Genomic DNA, 20,241 nt, shown 5'->3' with positions numbered 1-20,241 from the left:
CGTGGGGAATACTTCGTGGGATTTCCACCCCTCCAAACGTGACGTACCTTCTTGCAAAGGAAGGGAACACGGGAATACATCCTTGTCTCCGCGTGCTATTGGTTATCTCTAACCAAACTCCTTACTTGTGATATAACTGCCTGTGAGAGCCTTCGTGCTTGAGTTACTTGTATCCTCATATAGGTTGTTTCACCTAGTTTGCATTAGGCCCATCTTTATATTCCGCAAAGCCTAATATTGCAAAGAAAGAATTAAAATCTGTAGAAACCTATTCACCCCCCCTCTAGGTTTACCATCTCTGAACTTTCACACTCTTTGTCCCAATAATGTGCCAATGTGTTCTAAATATTTGGTCAAACTCTCCACTTTTTATACTCGATGAGTTGCCTGATAGGTTTGGGCATGGGTCTCATTCCTTACCCATGGGTAGGGTCGTGGGTCACAGGTTTGCCCGATAAGGATGATGTGCATGGATCTAGTTTAGGTCGACCCGACTAAACCCGACCCATTGCCAGCCTTAACCCTACCTCAACACCTAGACAGGTGATGCTAGACTTATGGATGAGTTCTTACGGAAACTGCTTATAGAATGAGTCCGTAGCTGTAGCATTGCTGCACCTAGACCAATAGCAATCCAATTTCCGCCACTAGCACCTGTCCCCGGGTCCACGAGAGGGTTTCCCCCTATCAAGGTTCCAAAATTTCATCATTTTCCACATGTATGTTCTTTCTTTGTTTGTTTGTTCATTATATTGAGCGGGTTTGGACCTCTACCTTTTTTTTCTAATTATTAATTTATGTAGATAATTTTCTTATATTCACATGTTAAAGTTTTGATCTAGAATCAAGATTAAAAAGTTACATAGGCATTTGAATCATCTACTGTTATGTTTTACTTACTGTGGAAAACAATACTCCTTTTGTTAGCAAGAAGGAAATTGCAAGTCTTGTAGCTCGTAGTTTCTCACTGAACAGTTATTGACTTGAGTCAGTCATTCATTTTGTACAAATCTACAGCCAAAACGCCCGCGGGCACAGGAGGTAGCAGTGAATTTGGGTTGAGTTCATTTATAAGCTAATTTACACTTTCCTGACTGCAGCTATAACAAAAGAAAATAAGATGGGAAGCCTACTGCAGTACCTTTTCCCCTCCTAAATTTAAGTCAAATATTCTGCGTTTGATCAACATCGACACGGCTATAGTGAATTAATCTAGCGTAAATTATACCGGTCAGGCAATGTATAAACTGAGAAACTGTTGCGAGAGATAATTGGCTTGTCACTACTTTAACATCAGGGAGTAACATTTACACGCAGGTTTCAGAGATACACTGACAACACCCAATATAGCTTAGTTTTTACAGACATAAAAACAAATACAGATCATTCTCAAGGCGCACACAAATAAATTTGCAGCAAGCTAATATACTTAAGAGTCAACGCACAATGGATATATAGTAGAGTAAAGAAATACTAAGTATATCAGTTGAGTCTTAACTTTATCAGGGTTACCCGTGGGTGGAGGTTAATGGTTCTATATTTCCCGATTCCCTTGCGTTGCAATACGTGTCGACACTTTCCTTAGCTTCTTTCACTAGGGAACCGAGACTCCTGACAGGCTTTTTTTTCGTTGCTGCATCATCATCTTCGCTGGCAAAAACCATGGAGATGTCAAGAAGAGACATGCTTTCAGCAACACTGGATAGTGCTTCCGTCAAGCTCTCAAGGTCTTCTTTTAGGTACCTGCCGCTGTGTGTCATCATTGATATGACCATCTTACAGGTAAGCTTCATCAGTCTCAGGCAAGGCACTGTCGGAATGCTGTTTTCTGCTACCATGTCCTTGAGCTTCCTTGGAAGGCTAATTGCATTTAACTGAGCAGTCAAATCTTGATCAACACTGATGAATGTGTCGCATATAGTCACACAAAGGGATAATAAGGGTGCATGAAGGTTCTCGTCCTCGTCGTGCTCTTCGTCCTCCTCCTCCACCTGCATGTCCTCGTCGTAGTCCTCATTGTTTTGTGGATGAGATGAAGAAGAGGTCTTCTCCCTGGTATTTTCTTGTGGATGTTCAAATTGGTTTTCTAAATCACCTTCTTTCTCTGTGACCACCACTTGGTCTTCTTCTGTTTTTGGGTGTGTTTGATCTTTCGTCGGTCCACGAGATAGTATATGAGCAAGCACCTGAAATAGTATAAGAACGTTTTCAATTAGGATCAATGGATAATCTCCTTATCTATGAAGCTGATGATGAGAACAAATCAAAGTATACGCATGTGTTGATTACCTTGGGCATTGTATTGGTCATGGCTTCCTTAAGTTTACTGCGAGAATCATCATCTTGTGTGTGATGAATACACATATGCTCTAGGATTTCAGCTGCTCTTATCCTGCATGTCTTGTTCTCAGCATCGTCTAGAAGTAGTATCTTGGTGAGGGTATCAACAACGCCACTGTTCACCTGCAAGATAATACTTGTATTGCTTCTGCCTTGGATACACAACTTTACCAGTGCTTCACCAGCCAACTTTCTGATGGATCTGTGCTTGCTATCGCAAGAGAAGAAGATGTCTACTAGTAGCATCTTGATGAAAGCTACTCTGTCCTGGTTCTTCTCATTGCCCGTGTACAGTTGTATGAGAATCCCCAAGGCTTGTTTCTGTAGCTTTGCACAACAGGAGTCACAACTGAGAATCCTCTCCATGGTGCCGATTGCCTCCTTGTTGTTGGACATTTCACGATGCAACTTGGCACCAGTCTCTCCAGGAGAAGCCAGGAGAAGGCGCATGACCTTCAGCGACCCCTCTACTACGCTGATGGACCATGCACCGCCACTGAATTGGTGGATTATGTCGGAGGTGAGTGGTGCCATGATCCTTGGGAGCAGACCTTGGGCGTGGCTCATGACTCTGCAGTTCTCCTTGTCGGTCGCCAGCTTCCAGAGCATGCACAAGCCTCGCAGCACCAGTTTCTCGTAGTCCTTCCGAAGGTTACTGGGATCGTTGCCTGGTGACGCTAGGCGACTGGCTTGCTGGTCCTGATCCTGGTCATATTTGTTTAGAAGATTGTATGAGCCGATTAGTTGGTATTCTTCGAAAGTCATCCCAATCAGCGTAGAAATGTACTGAATGACCCGGGGGAACTGCTCCAAATGGATATCTAGCGCAAGGTACGCCACTATCCTCGCGGCCTGGTTCCTCATTTCTCTGTCATAGGCGCCCCGCGGATTCAACATTTCCAACAGTTTCTGGAGTACCTGTGAAGAGGGTGCTGCATACACGATGAGATGTTTCATCAGGAGTAGGTGCTGCTGCCCAATGATTGTTAGACATTGCGCATGAATACTTCCCATTCCGTTCTTCGATCTTTTTCTTTCCAATGCAATGATGCCTCTATACTCGTTGAGAGTCCGCTCCTTCATGAGTATGGCCGTGTACAACATCTGCACCCCGGAAAGGCAGTCATCTGGTGACTTGGAACCAATCAGGTCCACACCATATGTGATGAGGTTCCTTCCTCTCGCAGATGTTGGGTCCTTCTCACACGCAATCCTTGTTTCGCCCATGTACTTGGAAACTATTTTAAGTTCCTTTTTACCGATTGTTGCATCCTTTTCGAAAAAACCCATCGTTGCCTTAACCACCCACATCTGCGTGTAAGTGTGGAGGAACCTATAGCAGAAGAGCACACCTTGGACTAAAGCAAGGTAGTATAAGGTATCCAAAGCTGGCTTCAGGTTTGGTTCATCAACCGAGTTGCGCCCATAATCATGTTTTATCAATCGCCAAAGCGATATCCCTGTGGAGATCAACAGCCCAAACACGTAGATAGCTACCAAAGGGCACAATACTATGAGCAACACCAGCATTTGAGCCATTGACAAAACACCACGTATCTTAGGCAGCTTGCGGCCGTAGACAAGTAACAACATAGGATACACCAAGACCTTGGATGAATCCCATAATTGGCCTAACTTCTCATTCAGAACTGCATCGAAGACTCTGTAATTTAGATAAGGACAAGAATTGAGCGTATAATATAGAAAATTCCATCATTCTCTATTTCTATTGTCTTCGCACTAACATGATGCCCGCACATGGAGAAAAATAAAGCACCTGCCCCAGATGGTTTTTCGGCTGAGCTTTATCAAACTTTCTGGGAAGTAATTAAATTTGATCTTATGAAGTTGTTTGGGAAGTTCCAACAAAGGGAACTACCTCTATTCCATTTGAATTATGGTACAACATTTTGCTTCCTAAAAAAGAGAATGCCATTCAAACACAACAATACCGGCCTATTTCCTTGCTGATTGTAAGTTTCAAAATATCCACAAAGGTTAGTACTAATCGTGTGACCAAGGTGGCACATTTAGTTACCGGACCTACTCAGACGGATTTTATGCTGGGGAGGCACATTTTAGAAAGGGTGCTGATTTTGCGGGTGACGATCCATGAACTTCATAGGAAGAAAATGGATGGGATCTTGCTTAAGATCGATTTCGAAAAGGCCTATAATAAGTTAAATGGCCATTTTTACAACAGGTTTTGCATCTGAAAGGCTTTCATCCTAGATGGTGTAGATGTCTAGAGGATTTCATTGATAGGAAGAGTGTAGCGATAAAAGTAAATGATGACACACGTAGATACTTTCGAACCCATAGAGGTTTAAGGCAATGTGTCCCGTTATCACCTATACTCTTTAACTTGATCGCGGATATGTTGGCAATTTTGATTGCTAGAGCAAAAGAGAATGGCTAAGTATAGCGGCTGATTACGCATTTAGTTGATGGGGGGATATCAATTTTGCAGTAAGCCGATGACACAATAATCTTTATGGAGCATGATATTGAGAAAGCACTTAATATGAAGCTCATCCTTTGTATTTTTGAACAATTATCAGGAATTAAAATAAACTTTCACATGAGTGAAGTGTTCTGTTTTGGCAAAGCTAAGGATGCACAAGAAGATTATAGGAATCTCTTTGGATGCGAGTTGGGATCTTTTCCCCTTCAGATAGTTGGGTATTCCCATTCATTTTAAAAGTTTAAAAAATGGGGAATGTAAACCGGTTGAGGATCGTTTTGAGAGGAATCTTGCGAGTTGGGTGGGTAAGCTTATGTCATATGGGGACATGCTAATCCTCATTAATTTGGTCCTAACAAGATTGTCTATGTTTATGTTATCCTTCGTTGAAATACCTAAAGGGGTAATAAAAAGACTAGATTTTATAGATCGAGATATTTCTCGCAAAGCGATGGTCATAAGAAGAAGTATGGACTTACTCGATGGAACATTATTTGTCGACCAAAGGATTAAGAGGGGTTTGGGGATTCGAGGTTTTAGAATTTATGAATAAGTGTTTATTGAGCAAATGGCTCTATAAACTACTAACTCGGCAAGGAGTTTGGCAGGAGCTACTACAAATAAATATCTCCACTCTAAATCCTTATCACATGCCAAGGAAAACGTTCTGACTCACCCTTTTGAAAGGTCCTTATGAAAGTAAAGAATGAGCTTTTTGAACGTGGTTTTCAACGTAGGAGACGGCAAAAGTCTAGGTTCTGGAAGGATACATGGCTTGGGGACAACCCACTAGCTAATCAATATCCATATTTATATTACATAGTCCAAAGAAAACAAGTTTTGGTTAGTTTTATGGGTTAAGTGCGTCTAAACATATTGATTTAGACGAGCACTTACTGATTATTCAGTTGATAGATATATGTCCAATTATCTACACAGCCTGATAAGTTTGTTTGGAAGCTAACAACATCAGGATTGCTTACGGTTAAGTCTTTGTATCTTGATATATGGATGACCACACAACGTTTCTTAGAAAATATTTATGCAAATTAAGGTACTGATGAAAATACGAATTCTCATGTGTATCCTTCACCGCCGGGTACTACTCACAAATTACAACTTAGCAAAAAGAAACTGGAATGGTAGTAAAAAATGTTGTTTTTATAATCAAGATGAATCAATACAACATCTTTTATAGAGTGCCCATTAGCAAAAGTGGTATGGGTATAGTGCATATCTCTTTTTGTATAATGCTAGCAACGAATATTAGGAATCTCTTTGGCAATTGGGGTCATTAAAAATGATAAGAGTGTAGATTCATGTCGGGCTGTGCACTCTACTTTGGACTACGTGGAATGTTAGAAATGATTATATCTTAACAAGGAAAAATCTACTTCTTTTATGCAGGCTATACTTCTTGCTATCCATTGGATTCGTATATGGTCTTACCTACAACTAATGGAGACACGCGAGGATTTGGTTACTGGGTGCAACTATCTGGAGACGGTTGCTCGAGATATATACAACCAGTGCAGCTGACGTTTTGATTTTAGATTAAGACGAGGTTGCAGAGTTACCTTATCTTATCTTTTATTTTCTTGTGGTTGATACATGTATCGACCCTGTGCGACCCATTATCACTAGTAGAAAAAGGACATTTAGTCCCGGTTCATAACGGCCTTTAGTCTCGGTTGTGCAACCAGGACTAAAGGGTCGCGACTAAAGACACCCCCCCCCCCCTTTAGTCCCAGTTGCTTAGCTTACGAACCGGGACTAAAGGTCCATCCACGTGGTTTCCGTCCGTCGGGACGAAAAAAGTCCTCAGGTGAATTTTTTTCTAATTTTTTTCACTCCACTTTTTTTCTATTTTTTCAGAATTTCTATTATTTCACTTATTTGCATAGTTTAATCTCTATCTCTAACTACACTTATCTCTAGTCAAATTACATACTCGTGGTCAAACTTCCCGCTCGGTCACTCATCCTCCCACTACTCTAGCACTAGCACGCTTAACTTCCGAGTTCCATCTCGTTCCGCATCCAAGTGCTTCGCGCGCATGTATGTCCGACTGCACATAACCGAACTGAAACTGAAAACCAAACCGGAAAACCTAACCGAAACCAAATTTCAGTTTTTATGGTTTTATGGTTAGGTTTAAGTTAGCAAAAGTGCTAACCATATACAACTCGGTTAATTCGGTAAAAACCAGAAAAACCACGGTTAACCGAAGAAACCAAACATCCTAGCCGACATCGAATTTTACTTTACAGGCCCATACCTATTTAACGTAGAACGTTTATAATTGTTCACAAGTGCATAATATACAAGAGAGCAGCATAGTGTGGTGGCTTGCATGTGCTATTTTACATAAATGCTTGATAGGTCGTGAGTTCAAGTACATATTGGGCATCATATTTTTCAATTTTTCCACATTTTCATTATTTCAAGTCTGTAATGTGCAGCGTTTTTTTTATAATTGGCTGCATTCTCATTATTTCAAATCTCCAATGTGCAACGCTTTTTAAATTTGGCCGTATTTTCATTATTTATCATTTCTCTATCTCCTGTAACATAATCAGTGTGGACTTTAAAAAATAGAAACGAAATATATGTCCATAAAAAATAGTTGTTATTCAAAAATTCACGTCAACTTTGGTTAATTTGGTTATTACCGAAACCGAACCGAATTAATATGGTTATTACCGAAACTGAACCGTATTTTTATACGAAACCGTATTTACCGAAGTATTGAAACTGTATTTACTGAAAAACCGTATTTACCGAACCGAATTAACCATATTAACCGAACGCGCAGCCGGACATGTATGTGATAGTAGTATCATATCAATCCTATTAACATGTTGGTCGATGTCACATTTCTTTATTGTTTGAATTTCAAATAATTCTTTTAATAAATAAAAGTAATGATGTAATAATAATCTTGAATAAATAAATAAACATTAACTTTTTAGTTTGTATTATTTTTAATTTTTTAATTAATTAGTTTTTTTTCCAAACCTAAAACCTAAAAATTTGAAAATCTAAAAATTGGGTAAAACTGCTAGTAATCTTTATGCAGGATGCAATTAAAAAATTAGTTTTTTAAAAAATAAAAATATTTAAAATCCGTAATTTATAGCAAAAACTAAAATCTTCCTGCTTTCGTATTTTCATTTGGAATTTTGAGAATCTAAAATTTGGCTAACCGGGTAAACCCGGATGAATTCGGGTGTAAATTTTTCCCACGATGATTTTGATATATTATACGTTTTTTATCGACGTCGTATGCAAAAGTTAATGCGGTTTTACCATTTTTCAAATCTTTTTTGCAAAAAAAGTGAAAATTCGAATTTCTTAATTTCACCGAATAGTAGGTTACATAACATGTAGGAATCTCAAAATATTTTATTTTTTAAATTTTCTATCATTTTCTTTTGTATTTTACAGAGAAAAAAAGGCGATCCACAAGGGGGTGGGGTGGAGAGTAAAAAAAAGGAAAAACCTTTAGTCCCGGTTGGGGACACCAACCGTGACTAAAGAGGCCTGCGCAGGCCGGCAACCCACCATAGCCTTTAGTCTCGGTTCACCAGCAGAACCGGGACTAAAGACCCCATTAGTCCCGGGTCAAAGTGTTTGGGGACTAATGGGTTGGGATGGAAGGCCTTTTTCTACTAGTGTATGTAATCTTTTGTAAAACTATGACACATTATAATAAAAAAAATAAAAGAGCCGCATGCATTAATCGATGCAGAGGCTAGGGCATGATGCCTCCGTTTCGAAAAAACACATGGAGACTTTACCCAAGTTAATGAAGATGAGATAATGATCCTCAAGTGTCGTTTATCCATGTAACACGCTTTTTAAGGGTTAAATAGTTTTAGTAAAGTAAAGTATGTTACAATAGTGAAAAACAAATAATATTTTCGATTTACCTTTTGGCATTAGAAAGTTATTTCTTATAGGTTACAAATCTATCGTCTATCTATTTTTAAAAACAATATGCGAATGTAAAATAGAGATACCATATTAATCCAAGCAGAAGTACCGTAACAATTAGATTTAAAATTCACAGCTATGATTTAACAAAAATTTACTAGCCACATAGCCTTTCAGGGGTCAATTTTTTTTTAGTAAAGTAAAGGATGTTACAACTGTGAAAGACATATAATATTTTCAATATAGCTTTTGGCATTGGAAATATGTTTCTTATATAGGTTGCAAATCTATATCCTATTATATAATAAAAGCAATATATAGGTGTATAATAGAACCATAATAAGCTACACCACCTAAATTATTTTAACAATTAGATATAAAATAAGGCTATTATGTAATGAATGATTATTAATTACGCACCATGCGTATTTTTGTTTAACACTTTTTATATAGAGAGAAGATATATCCATACTTTTGTTTTAAACGAGTGGAATCTCCAAATTATTTAACCGTGCTAAGCAATTTTTTGCCGGAGTATATCCTGTACGGATAGCAGACTTCATTGGAATATAGTATTCTAGCTAGCTAGCCAAGTCCTTTCAGGAAACGAAAGCATAGGCTGCCTATCTGAGACGACCATGCAAAGGAAGGGAAAAAAAAGCACACTGCATTAGCACATATTACCACATCAAGGTACGTAGTCTAGAAATTATCAACATGGTTTCTATGTATATACAATATACTATGAGCATAAGATCGGAAACTCCAAATCACCCGGTTTCCAATATGACGAATCCTCTTTTTTTTTGTCATATTTAATACGTATTCTAAGTATCATAAGCAATATATCATAACAATTATAATTAAAAAATACAAACATGCTAGAAATTACAAACATGCTCTAAGAAATGGAAAAGAAATGTAAGATTTAGCGAAGTAGTGTAATAAGAAGACAAAATCAAGATTTACCCAGCCGTTTGTACAAGGGTAATAAATGTGAGACACCAAAAATCCTTCGTTTGGAGCACGGAAACGAAGCCACCAAGGAGTACAACGGTGGTCCAAGTAAGTACCAGGAAACCTAGGCCCTTGATGGCCATGGACAAGTATCCCATAAACATGGCAATCTTGTTTATAATAAATATCCCATGCATAATTATCCCGTCATCAATAAGTTTACGGCCATTTGCCATTACTCCAAGGAGTACCTGAAGAACAATATGTTTAGCACATATGCAGAAACAATACTCTATTTTTTAAAATTAACTGACTTAACTTTGCCTAGATATAAATGTATCTAGATGTATTTATTAACTAGATATATCTCCATCTAGATGAAGTTGAGTTACTTAATATAAATCAAAGAGAGTATAATAAACAGAAATGAAGAGAAGCTCTGATCGACATATATTCAAGGGCTGGATTACCTGCACAGTGGCCGCGTTCGTGGCTGCGGCGAAAGGGACACGGAATTAAATATCTCTATCTCAGGTCTCGGCTCAGATTAGTACGATGCGGAAGGTAAGGAGAAATGATTTGAATAGCAGCAGGACCCTGGCTTATTTATGCAAAGATGAATCGCAACAGCCTGTTCAGCTCAGCACATATTCGAAACTTGAGCTCGCCATGGAGCATACATTCCAAAGGGCGTCTCACTCACAGGCTGCTTTTTTTTTTTTTTTTTTTTTTTTTGCATTTTCGTACACCTGCTAGCCTGGTTGCGGACCTATATGTTTTGCTGCGATGCCGTTTCCGAGGGATTGTGTCTTAGGGCATCTCCAACCGCGCGACCCAAACGGACGCGCTGGACCGTCTGTTTTGGGCCGTTTGGGTGGTCGACCGGACACGCGGACGGTGCCCCGCGTCCGCGCGTCCGTTTGGGTCGCGTGGTGCGCCCAACGCTGCAGAAATGGGTCGCGCCCCCGTATTGTATGATTTTGCTTGTAAATTGGCTATAAACGTCAAATAAATTATAGAAAGTGTTTCAAATGCTCAAAATTTATTACACAGTACATTGTCCACGCAATCAATGATAAAGTATTATTCAAATAACATGTAAAAACGTTACAAATGCTTTAGGCTTCGGGATTTTCATCACCATTGTTGTTTGCAGCATTGTTGCCTACATGCTGCCACATGTGCTCGATCAAATCAGCCTGCAGCTGGTTGTGTACAGCTAGATCTCGAATTTCATGGTGTGCATGAAGAATGTCCTGGAATGATGCTGGACCACCTTCAGGAGTAACCAACTCTCCCTGGCCCTCCCAGTCATTATCAAAGAGTGAATCATCCCGCTCCACCTCAACAATCATGTTATGCATGATTACACAAGCGGTCATCACCTCCCACAGAGTTTGCACATCCCAGGCTCTAGCAGGGTGTCGGACGATAGCCCAACGAGCTTGGAGGATGCCAAACGCCCGCTCGACATCTTTCCGGGCTGCCTCTTGCTCTTTGGCAAACCTTGCCTCCTGCTCTGAGTTGGGTTTTCGGATTGTCTTCACGAGTGTAACCCAAGGTGGATAGATACCATCAGCAAGGTAGTACCCCTTGGTGTAGTGGTGGCCATTGATCTCAAAATCCACATCAGGGGACTGACCGTACACTAGTCTATCAAACACCGGAGAGCGCTGCAGCACATTGATGTCATTGTGCGAGCCAGCCATTCCGAAAAATGAGTGCCAAATCCATGTATCCTGTGAAGCAACAGCTTCAAGAATGACTGTGCACCCCTCAGAATGACCGCTGTATGCCCCCTGCCAACCAAAGGGGCAGTTCTTCCACTCCCAGTGCATGCAGTCTATGCTGCCAAGCATCCCAGGAAACCCCCTGAAAGCGTTGATTGACAACAGACGAGTTGTGTCCTCTGCAGTAGGTTGCCGGAGGTACTGTTCTCCGAACGAACCGATCACTGCTCTGCGGAACCTGTACATCGCTTCCAAGCCGGTAGACTCACTCATGCGCGTGTACTCATCTACGAAATCACCGGCAACGCCATATGCGAGCATCCTAATCGCTGCCGTGCATTTCTGGTATGAAGAGAGGCCTACCTTGCCAATTGCATCCACTTTCGCGCAGAAGTAGTCGTCGTAGAGCTTGACGCCATCCATTATCCGGCGGAACAACGGCCTGGACATCTGAAAACGCCGGTGAAACAGGGCCGGCGTGAACAATGCATTGGGTTGGAAGTAGTCGGTGAAGAGCTGGTCGTGGCTGCTGATACGTCCAATTTGCATCACTATTTTATATCATAATTTGCTGTTATTCATTGATATATTTCATATTTGGAGATAATACTTATGTTATTTCATCTATTTTGCATGTTTCATGATTATTGGAGGATCGCGCACCGGAGTCAGGATTCTGCTGGAAAAAGCGCCGTCAGAATGCAATATTTCGGAAGATCAACAGTTGACGGAAATTAGATGAAAAATCCTATTTTTCCAGAAGACGAAGGGAGCCAGAAGGGGGAGCCGAGGGGACCCGAGGTGGGCCCACCCCATAGGCCGGCGCGGCCCAAGGCCTGGCCGCGCCGCCCTGTGAGGAGGGGGCCCACAGCCCCCTCTCGCCTCCTTTTCTTCGCGTACGCCTTCGTCCCGAAAACCTAAGCTCCAGGGGGTACGTCGCGAAGAGTCACAGCCGCCTCTGCGGGGCGGAGAACACCAGAGAGAAAAGAGCTCTCCGGCAGGCTGAGATCCGCCGGGGAAATTCCCTCCCGGAGGGGGAAATTGACGCCATCGTCACCGTCATCGAGCTGGACATCATCTCCATCACCATCATCATCATCTTCATCATCATCACCGCCGTCTCCACCGCTGCACATCGCCACCGCTGTAGCAATTTGGGTTTGATCTTGATTGTTTGATAGGGGAAACTCTCCCGGTGTTGATTTCTACTGGTTATTGATGCTATTGAGTGAAACCGTTGAACCAAGGTTTATGTTCAGATTGTTATTCATCATCATATCACCTCTGATCATGTTCCATATGATGTCTCGTGAGTAGTTCGTTTAGTTCTTGAGGACATGGGTGAAGTCTAAATGCTAGTAGTGAAGTATGGTTGAGTAATATTCAATGTTATGATATTTAAGTTGTGGTGTTATTCTTCTAGTGGTGTCGTGTGAACATCGACTACACGACACTTCACCTTTATGGGCCTAGGGGAATGCATCTTGTACTCGTTTTCCAATTGCGGGGTTGCCGGAGTGACAGAAACCTGAGCCCCCGTTGGTATATCGATGCAGGAGGGATAGCAGGATCTCAGAGTTTAAGGCTGTGGTTAGATTTATCTTAATTACTTTCTTGTAGTTGCGGATGCTTGCAAGGGGTATAATCACAAGTATGTATTAGTCCTAGGAAGGACGGTACATTAGCATAGGTTCACCCACACAACACTTATCAAAACAATGAAGATTAAGTAGCCGTATGTAGCGAAAGCACTAGACTAAAATCTCGTGTGTCCTCGAGAATGTTTGGTTATTATAAGCAAACAAACCGGCTTGTCCTTTGTGCTAAAAAGGATTGGGCCACTCGCTGCAATTATTACTCTCGCACTTTACTTACTCGTACTTTATTCATCTGTTACATCAAAACCCCCTGAATACTTGTACGCGAGCATTTACAGTGAATCCTTCATCGAAACTGCTTGTCAACACCTTCTGCTCCTCGTTGGGATCGACATTCTTACTTATCGAAGATACTACGATACACCCCCTATACTTGTGGGTCATCAAGACTATTTTCTGGCGCCGTTGCCGGGGAGTGAAGCGCTATTGGTAAGTGGAATTGGTAAGGGAGACTTCTACTGTTTGTGCTGATTTTATTTCTACCTGCTGCTATAATTCATTATGGAGAGATCTTCTCTTGAATTTTTATTTGGGAAATCTACTACTACTGCAAAGGTAGTGGATGAGGCGCCAGGTGAGGAAGAAATACCATACAAAATACCTATGAAAATTATTGAATGTGTAGTGGATAACCGTTATACAGGGGATGGAACTGTCCACCATGGAGATCATTTACTGTTCTTACATGAATTATGCGGTTTATTCAAGTGTGCAGGTATTGCTATGGATGAAGTGAGGAAGAAACTATTCTCTATATCGCTGTCTAGTAAAGCGGCGCATTGGTATAAATTACTGGATAATGGGGATTCTCTTGAATGGATTGATATTGTGCCCCGGTTTTATTCTAAGTTCTATCCTCCAAGTGAGATTCACAAAGATCGGAATCGCATATATAATTTTTGGCCTCATGAAGGAGAGAGTATTGCCCAAGCGTGGGGGAGATTGAAGTCTTTAATGCTCAAATGCCCCATTCATGAGCTTCCTGGTAATATTATTATTGATAATTTCTATGCAAGACTTTCTTTTGAAGACAAGACCTTGCTGGATACTTCTTGTTCTGGATCATTCACGCGCAACAAGGAAGAGTTTAAAAGGGACCTCCTTAATCGGATCCAGGAGAATACTGAAGGATGGGAGAACGACAAAGATAGAAAATCAGGTATAAATTATGATTATAAATGCATTGAAGCTTTTATGGATACTGATAAATTTTGTAATATGAGTGCTACTTATGGTCTTGATTCTCAAGTTGCTGCAAATCTTTATAAAGCTTTTGCTTCTCATTATGAATTGCCTAAGAAGAACTTTGATAAGTATCATGAACCGTTTAAAGATAAAATTGATTCATATATAAATAAATGTGTTGTAGTTGAGACTGTTGATCATGTTATTCCTGAAGCTTATATTGAAAGAACTCCTTTCCCCGCTAAAATGAAGGAGTACTCTGTTATAAATAGTGCGGTTCATAAAAGTGAAAATAAACCTATAGAACCTGAAGAACAAATAAAAGTTGAACCTGCTGTTGCAATAGTTAAAGATCTTGTGACTGAAAATGTGGAGGATGGTCATATTATTTTCTGTGAAGAAGCCTCTAATATTGTTTCACATCCTAATAAGTCCAAGCAAGCTAGTGTTCCTATGCTATCTGTTAGAATTGGTGATCATTGTTATTATGGTTTATGTGATATTGGTGCAAGTATAAGTGCTATTCCTTATGAGCTTTACACGGAGATTATGCACGAAATTGGTTCTTGTGAACTTGAAGATATTGATGTGGTTATTCGGCTGGCTAATAGAGAAACTATTTCTCCAATTGGTATTGTTCGAGATGTGGAAGTCTATGTGGTAAGATTAAATATCCTGCTGACTTTTTGGTACTTGGTTCTGCTGCTAGTAAATATTGTCCTATCATTTTTGGTAGACCTTTTCTAAATACTTGTGGAGCTATTATAGATTGCAAGAAAGAGAAAATTTTGACTAAATTTGCTGGTGAATCTTATGAGTTTAACTTCTCTAAATTTACCAAAACTCCTTATAAAATTGATTCGCCTAATAATGATTTTAAAGTTGAACAATGTGCATCTATTGCTCTTGCTCCTAATAATCCTTTGCAGCGACATTTGGAGAATAGTGAGAGTGAAGTTTTTAAGGAAGAAAGAGATGAGCTTGATGAAATTTTCCTTCGTCAACCTATTCTTAAGCATGATTTACCGGTGGAAGATCTGGGTACAACACCACCACCAAAGGAAGATCCTGTCTTTGATTTAAAACCATTGCCTGATAATCTTAAATATGCTCATATTGATGATAAGAAAATATATCCTGTTATTATTAGTTCTAAGCTTTCAGAGTTTGAAGAAGAAAGGTTATTGGAAATACAGAAGAAGCACCGAGGAGCTATTGGCTACACTCTTGATGATTTGAAGGGGATTTCTCCCTCTATTTGCCAACACGCCATTAATATGGAAGATGATGCGAAGCCTGTTGTTGAACCTCAGCGTCGTCTAATTCCTAAGATGAAGGATGTGGTAAGAAATGAGGTATTACGACTTCTTGAAGCTGGTATTATATATCCTATTGCTGATAGTAGATGGGTTAGTCCCGTGCATTGTGTTCCTAAGAAAGGAGGAATGACTGTTGTGCCTAATGATAATGATGAGCTCATACCTCAAAGAGTAGTTGTAGGGTATAGAATGTGCATAGATTATCGAAAAGTTAATAAGGTTACTAAGAAAGATCATTACCCTTTGCCTTTTATTGATCAAATGTTAGAAAGGTTATCTAAAAATACTCATTTTTGCTTTCTTGATGGTTATTCTGGGTTTTCACAAATTGCTGTTAAAACTAAGGATCAAGAGAAAACCACTTTCACTTGTCCCTATGGAACTTATGCTTATAGACGTATGCCTTTTGGTTTATGTAATGCTCCTGCTACTTTTCAAAGATGCATGTCTGCTATTTTTCATGGCTTTTGCGAGAGTATTGTAGAGGTATTCATGGACGATTTTTCCGTCTATGGGAATTCTTTTGATAATTGCTTGCGGAACCTTGATAAAGTTTTGCAGAGATGTGAAGAAACTAACCTTGTTCTTAATTGGGAGAAATGCCATTTTATGGTTAATGAAGGAGTTGTATTGGGACATAAAATTTCCGAGAGAGGTATTGAAGTTGATAGAGCTAAAGTTGAAGCCATTGAGAAGATGCCCTATCCTAGGGATGTTAAAGGTATTCGTAGTGTTCTTGGTCATGCTGGGTTTTATAGGAGGTTTATTAAAGACTTCTCCAAGATTTCAAAGCCTCTTACTAATCTTCTTCAAAAAGATGTACCTTTTGTTTTTGATGATGATTGTAAGGAAGCTTTTGAAACTCTAAAGAAAGCCTTAACAACTGCTCCTATAGTTGAACCTCCTGATTGGAACTTACCATTTGAAATTACGTGTGATGCTGGTGATTTTGCTGTAGGCGCTGTTCTTGGACAGCGAGTAGATAAAAAATTGAATGTTATTCATTATGCTAGTAAAACCCTTGATGCTGCTCAAAGAAATTATGCTACTACTGAAAAAGAATTGTTAGCTGTAGTCTTTGCTTGTGATAAGTTTAGGTCTTATATTGTTGATTCAAAAGTTACTATTCATACTGATCATGCTGCAATCAGATACCTTATGCAAAAGAAAGATGCTAAGCCAAGGCTTATTAGATGGGTACTTCTGTTGCAAGAATTTGATTTACATATTGTAGATAGGAAAGGTGCTGATAATCCTGTTGCTGATAATTTGTCTAGATTGGAAAATATTGCTTATGATCCTGTTCCTGTTAATGATAGTTTTCCAAATGAACAATTGGCTGTAATAAAGGTGAGCTCGCGAGACAGTCCTTGGTATGCTGATTATGCTAACTTTATTGTTTCCAAGTACTTGCCTCCAACCTTTTCAGCTCAGCAAAGGAGGAAATTCTTTTATGACTTGAGGCATTATTTTTGGGATGACCCACACTTATATAAAGAAGGAGTGGATGGTATTCTGCGAAGATGTGTTCCCGAATATGAACAACAAGAGATATTGAGTAAATGCCATGGTAGTGCTTATGGAGGACATCACGCCGGAGATAGAACCGCGCAAAAGGTTCTACAATCGGGTTTTTATTGGCCGAATCTCTTCAAAGATGCAAGGAAGTTTATTTTATCTTGTGATGAATGTCAAAGGGTTGGTAATATCTCCAGACGCAATGAAATGCCTATGAATTATACTCTTGTTATTGAACCGTTTGATTGTTGGGGATTTGACTTTATGGGACCTTTTCCCTCTTCAGAAGGTAACACTCATATACTTGTTGATGTTGATTATGTTACTAAATGGGTGGAAGCCATACCTACAAAAATTGCTGATGGTGAGACCTCTTTAAGAATGCTTTTAGATATTATTTTTTTCCTCGATTTGGAGTTCCTAGATATATTATGACTGATGGAGGTTCTCATTTTATTCATGGTGGTTTTAGAAAAACTCTTGCTAAATATGGTATTAATCATAGAATTGCTTCCGCTTATCATCCTCAAACTAGTGGGCAAGTAGAACTATCAAATAGAGAGATTAAATCTATCTTGCAAAAGGCATTAATAAAACTAGAAAGAATTGGGCTAGTAAATTGAAGGAAGCACTATGGGCTTATAGAACTGCTTATAAAAATCCCATGGGAATGTCACCTTATAAAATGGTTTATGGAAAAGCTTGTCATTTACCTTTAGAACTAGAGCACAAGGCTTATTGGGCTGTTAGAGAACTAAATAAAGATCCTAAACTAGCCGGTAATAAGAGGTTGCTGCAATTAAGTTCTCTAGATGAATGGAGAAGTGAAGCTTATGAAAATGCTAAACTCTTTAAAGAGAAAGTTAAGAAATGGCATGATAGAAGGATTATCAAAAGAGAATTTAATATTGGGGATAAAGTCCTATTGTATCGGTCTCGTCTCAGATTCTTTGCAGGGAAATTACTCTCGAAATGGGAAGGACCATATGTTGTTGAGGAGGTGTATCGTTCAGGATCAGTTAAAATTAGCTCTCTCCAAGGCAATGCCACACAAGTGGTGAATGGACATAGACTCAAGCATTATATCTCAGGTGATTCTTATAATGTAGATGTTGATGTTATTCGAGTGGAAACACCGGAGGCTTTCATCAAAGGTCAAATTGAAAGTCCACCAGAACTCGACTTTGAATAGGTAACAGTACAGGCAATAAAAAGTTCGCGATTTACTTTCCGAACAATATTTTTGCTATTTTTGGAAAATATGAAAAATTACGACATCGAAACGGAGTGGAGGAGACGCGCGAGGGCGTGCCCCCATAGGCCGGTGCGGCCAGGGCTTGGCCCGCGCCGCCCTATGAGCTGGCCGCCTCGTTGTCCCTTTCCGACTCTGGTTCGACCTGGTACTTTCCTTTTGCCGTAAAAATTCCTGCTATATAATCCCCCGGACCCCTGGAGGTCCGTATATCGTTTTCTCGACGCGTTTTGTTTCTAGTTGTTTCTGCCAGGATCTATTTTCAATCTAGGAGCACCATGGCCCCCAACAACAAGGGCAAGGGGGTTTCGGAAGAAGAAGTGAAAAGGGTGTCGTCAAAACAAGAGCAACAAGCCGTTGGGAGTAAGAAAATCTTGGTGGGATCTGTTGACACTCGACGTTCTTTTTCTCATAACTTGCAGGGACTCTTACCACCTGCTCTTGGCCTCGACTCTTTCCCTGTGTTGGAAGAGGCTCTACGGACTACCGATGAGTTTTGTGATCAATACCGGGCTCTAAGAAGAGAAGTGGAGATACTCCAGGAGGAGAATTACCGACTCCGTAGAATGCTGGAATATTACTCGATTCCCATCACAAGGTCGCCACCGCCAACTTCAGATAACAATGAATCTCTTCGAGTCTTAGTGCAGAATTGCCAAGCTGAGAAACTGAAGCTGAAGGAGATCTGTAAGAAGCGCGGGAGGAGTTCATCACCACCATCGCCAAAGGAGTAATTCATCATCGGTATTGGCATCCCCTTGGTTTGTTCCAAGCTTGGGGGAGTGCCGCGGTATCACATCATCACTATCTTTTACTTTTTACTATTAAGTAGTGTCATATCATGAGTAGGGAAGTTATCATATAAGATGTGTTGCAGTGTGGAAGTATCTCTCCTTTAGTTGGTTGTCTATGTATCCCTTGGTGTGAGTTATCGTTATGAAATATTAATGAGAAGTCTTATCATTTACATATTGCACACCTTATTTTAGTTTGCAATCTCTATTATATGATTGATCTTGATTTTAGTATTGGTATCACTTTGGGAGCATTGAGTAAATCTATTTGGTTTTGGCAAACTTAGCATTGGTCAATAGCAACAACACCTTGAGGTTTAAGTAGAAAAGAGAAATACATATAGTTGTTTCATTGTCTTCCTTTCTTGTTAGCTCATAGCTTATTATTCTGAAGTTAAAATTGTTTGTGCTTACAAGAAAGATGCATGATTGTTTCTATCACATGTATATTTGTTTGTTTCCCTCAACTATTGTGCTTGCTAATTAACCTTGCTAGCCAAAGACCTGTACTGAGAGGGAATGCTTCTCGTGCATCAAAACCTCAACCCAAACCTATGCCATTTGTGTCCACCATATCTACCTACTACATGCTATTTCCTGCCATTCCAAGTAAATACTTCGTGTGCTACCTTTAAATAATTCAAAATTCATTATTTCTTATTTGTGTCAATGTTTTATAGCTCATGAGGAAGTATGTGGTGTTTTATCTTTCAATCTTGTTGGGCAACTTTCACCAATGGACTAGTGGCTTCATCCACTTATCCAATAATTTTGCAAAAAGAGCTGGCAATGGGATTCCCAGTCCCAAATTAATTAACCTAAATAGACACTCCTCCATGGTATGTGATTGTTGGACGGCACCCGAAGGATTCAGTTAGCCATGGCTTGAGAAAGCAAAGGAGGAGAGGAGTGTCATCTAAATAAAACTAAAATAAAAGGCACTCCTTCATGGTATGAGATTGTTGGCAGGCACCCGAGGATTCGGTTAGCCATGGTGTGTGAAAGCAAGGTTGGAAGGAGTGCCGAAATAAAACTTTATGGGAGCCGCTCTTCGAGAGTTTGTCTGGCAAGGGGGTTAGAGTACCCGC

General features: G+C 40.0%; 1 protein-coding gene across 1 annotated transcript; it reads right to left on the bottom strand.

Moving 5' to 3' along the window:
- Nucleotides 1-1,278: 1,278 nt before the first annotated feature.
- On the bottom strand, nt 1,279-10,259 carry LOC127304671 (uncharacterized). The gene is made up of 4 exons (XM_051335288.2): nt 10,168-10,259; nt 9,710-9,948; nt 2,290-4,003; nt 1,279-2,186 (listed from the first exon to the last, which is right to left on the bottom strand). Exons 2-4 carry the CDS (start codon nt 9,931-9,933, stop codon nt 1,509-1,511), a joined length of 2,616 nt encoding a protein of 871 aa, XP_051191248.1. The 5' UTR covers nt 9,934-9,948; nt 10,168-10,259; the 3' UTR covers nt 1,279-1,508.
- Nucleotides 10,260-20,241: the final 9,982 nt, after the last annotated feature.

This window comes from Lolium perenne, chromosome 5 (genome assembly GCF_019359855.2).
Source record: "Lolium perenne isolate Kyuss_39 chromosome 5, Kyuss_2.0, whole genome shotgun sequence".
Taxonomy (NCBI): Eukaryota; Viridiplantae; Streptophyta; class Magnoliopsida; order Poales; family Poaceae; genus Lolium; species Lolium perenne.
This window is presented reverse-complemented; position numbering and strand designations above follow the sequence as displayed.

What these genes read in the sequence shown, in the direction of transcription:
- LOC127304671 (XM_051335288.2), bottom strand. Translation starts at nt 9,933, where the DNA reads ATGGCAAATGGCCGTAAACTTATTGATGACGGGATAATTATGCATGGG. An exon ending in ACCCTTGTACAAACGGCTGG is followed by an intron (nt 4,004 to 9,709) that starts GTAAATCTTGAT and finishes TCTAAATTACAG; the next exon opens with AGTCTTCGATGCAGTTCTGA. An exon ending in TGACCAATACAATGCCCAAG is followed by an intron (nt 2,187 to 2,289) that starts GTAATCAACACA and finishes ATACTATTTCAG; the next exon opens with GTGCTTGCTCATATACTATC.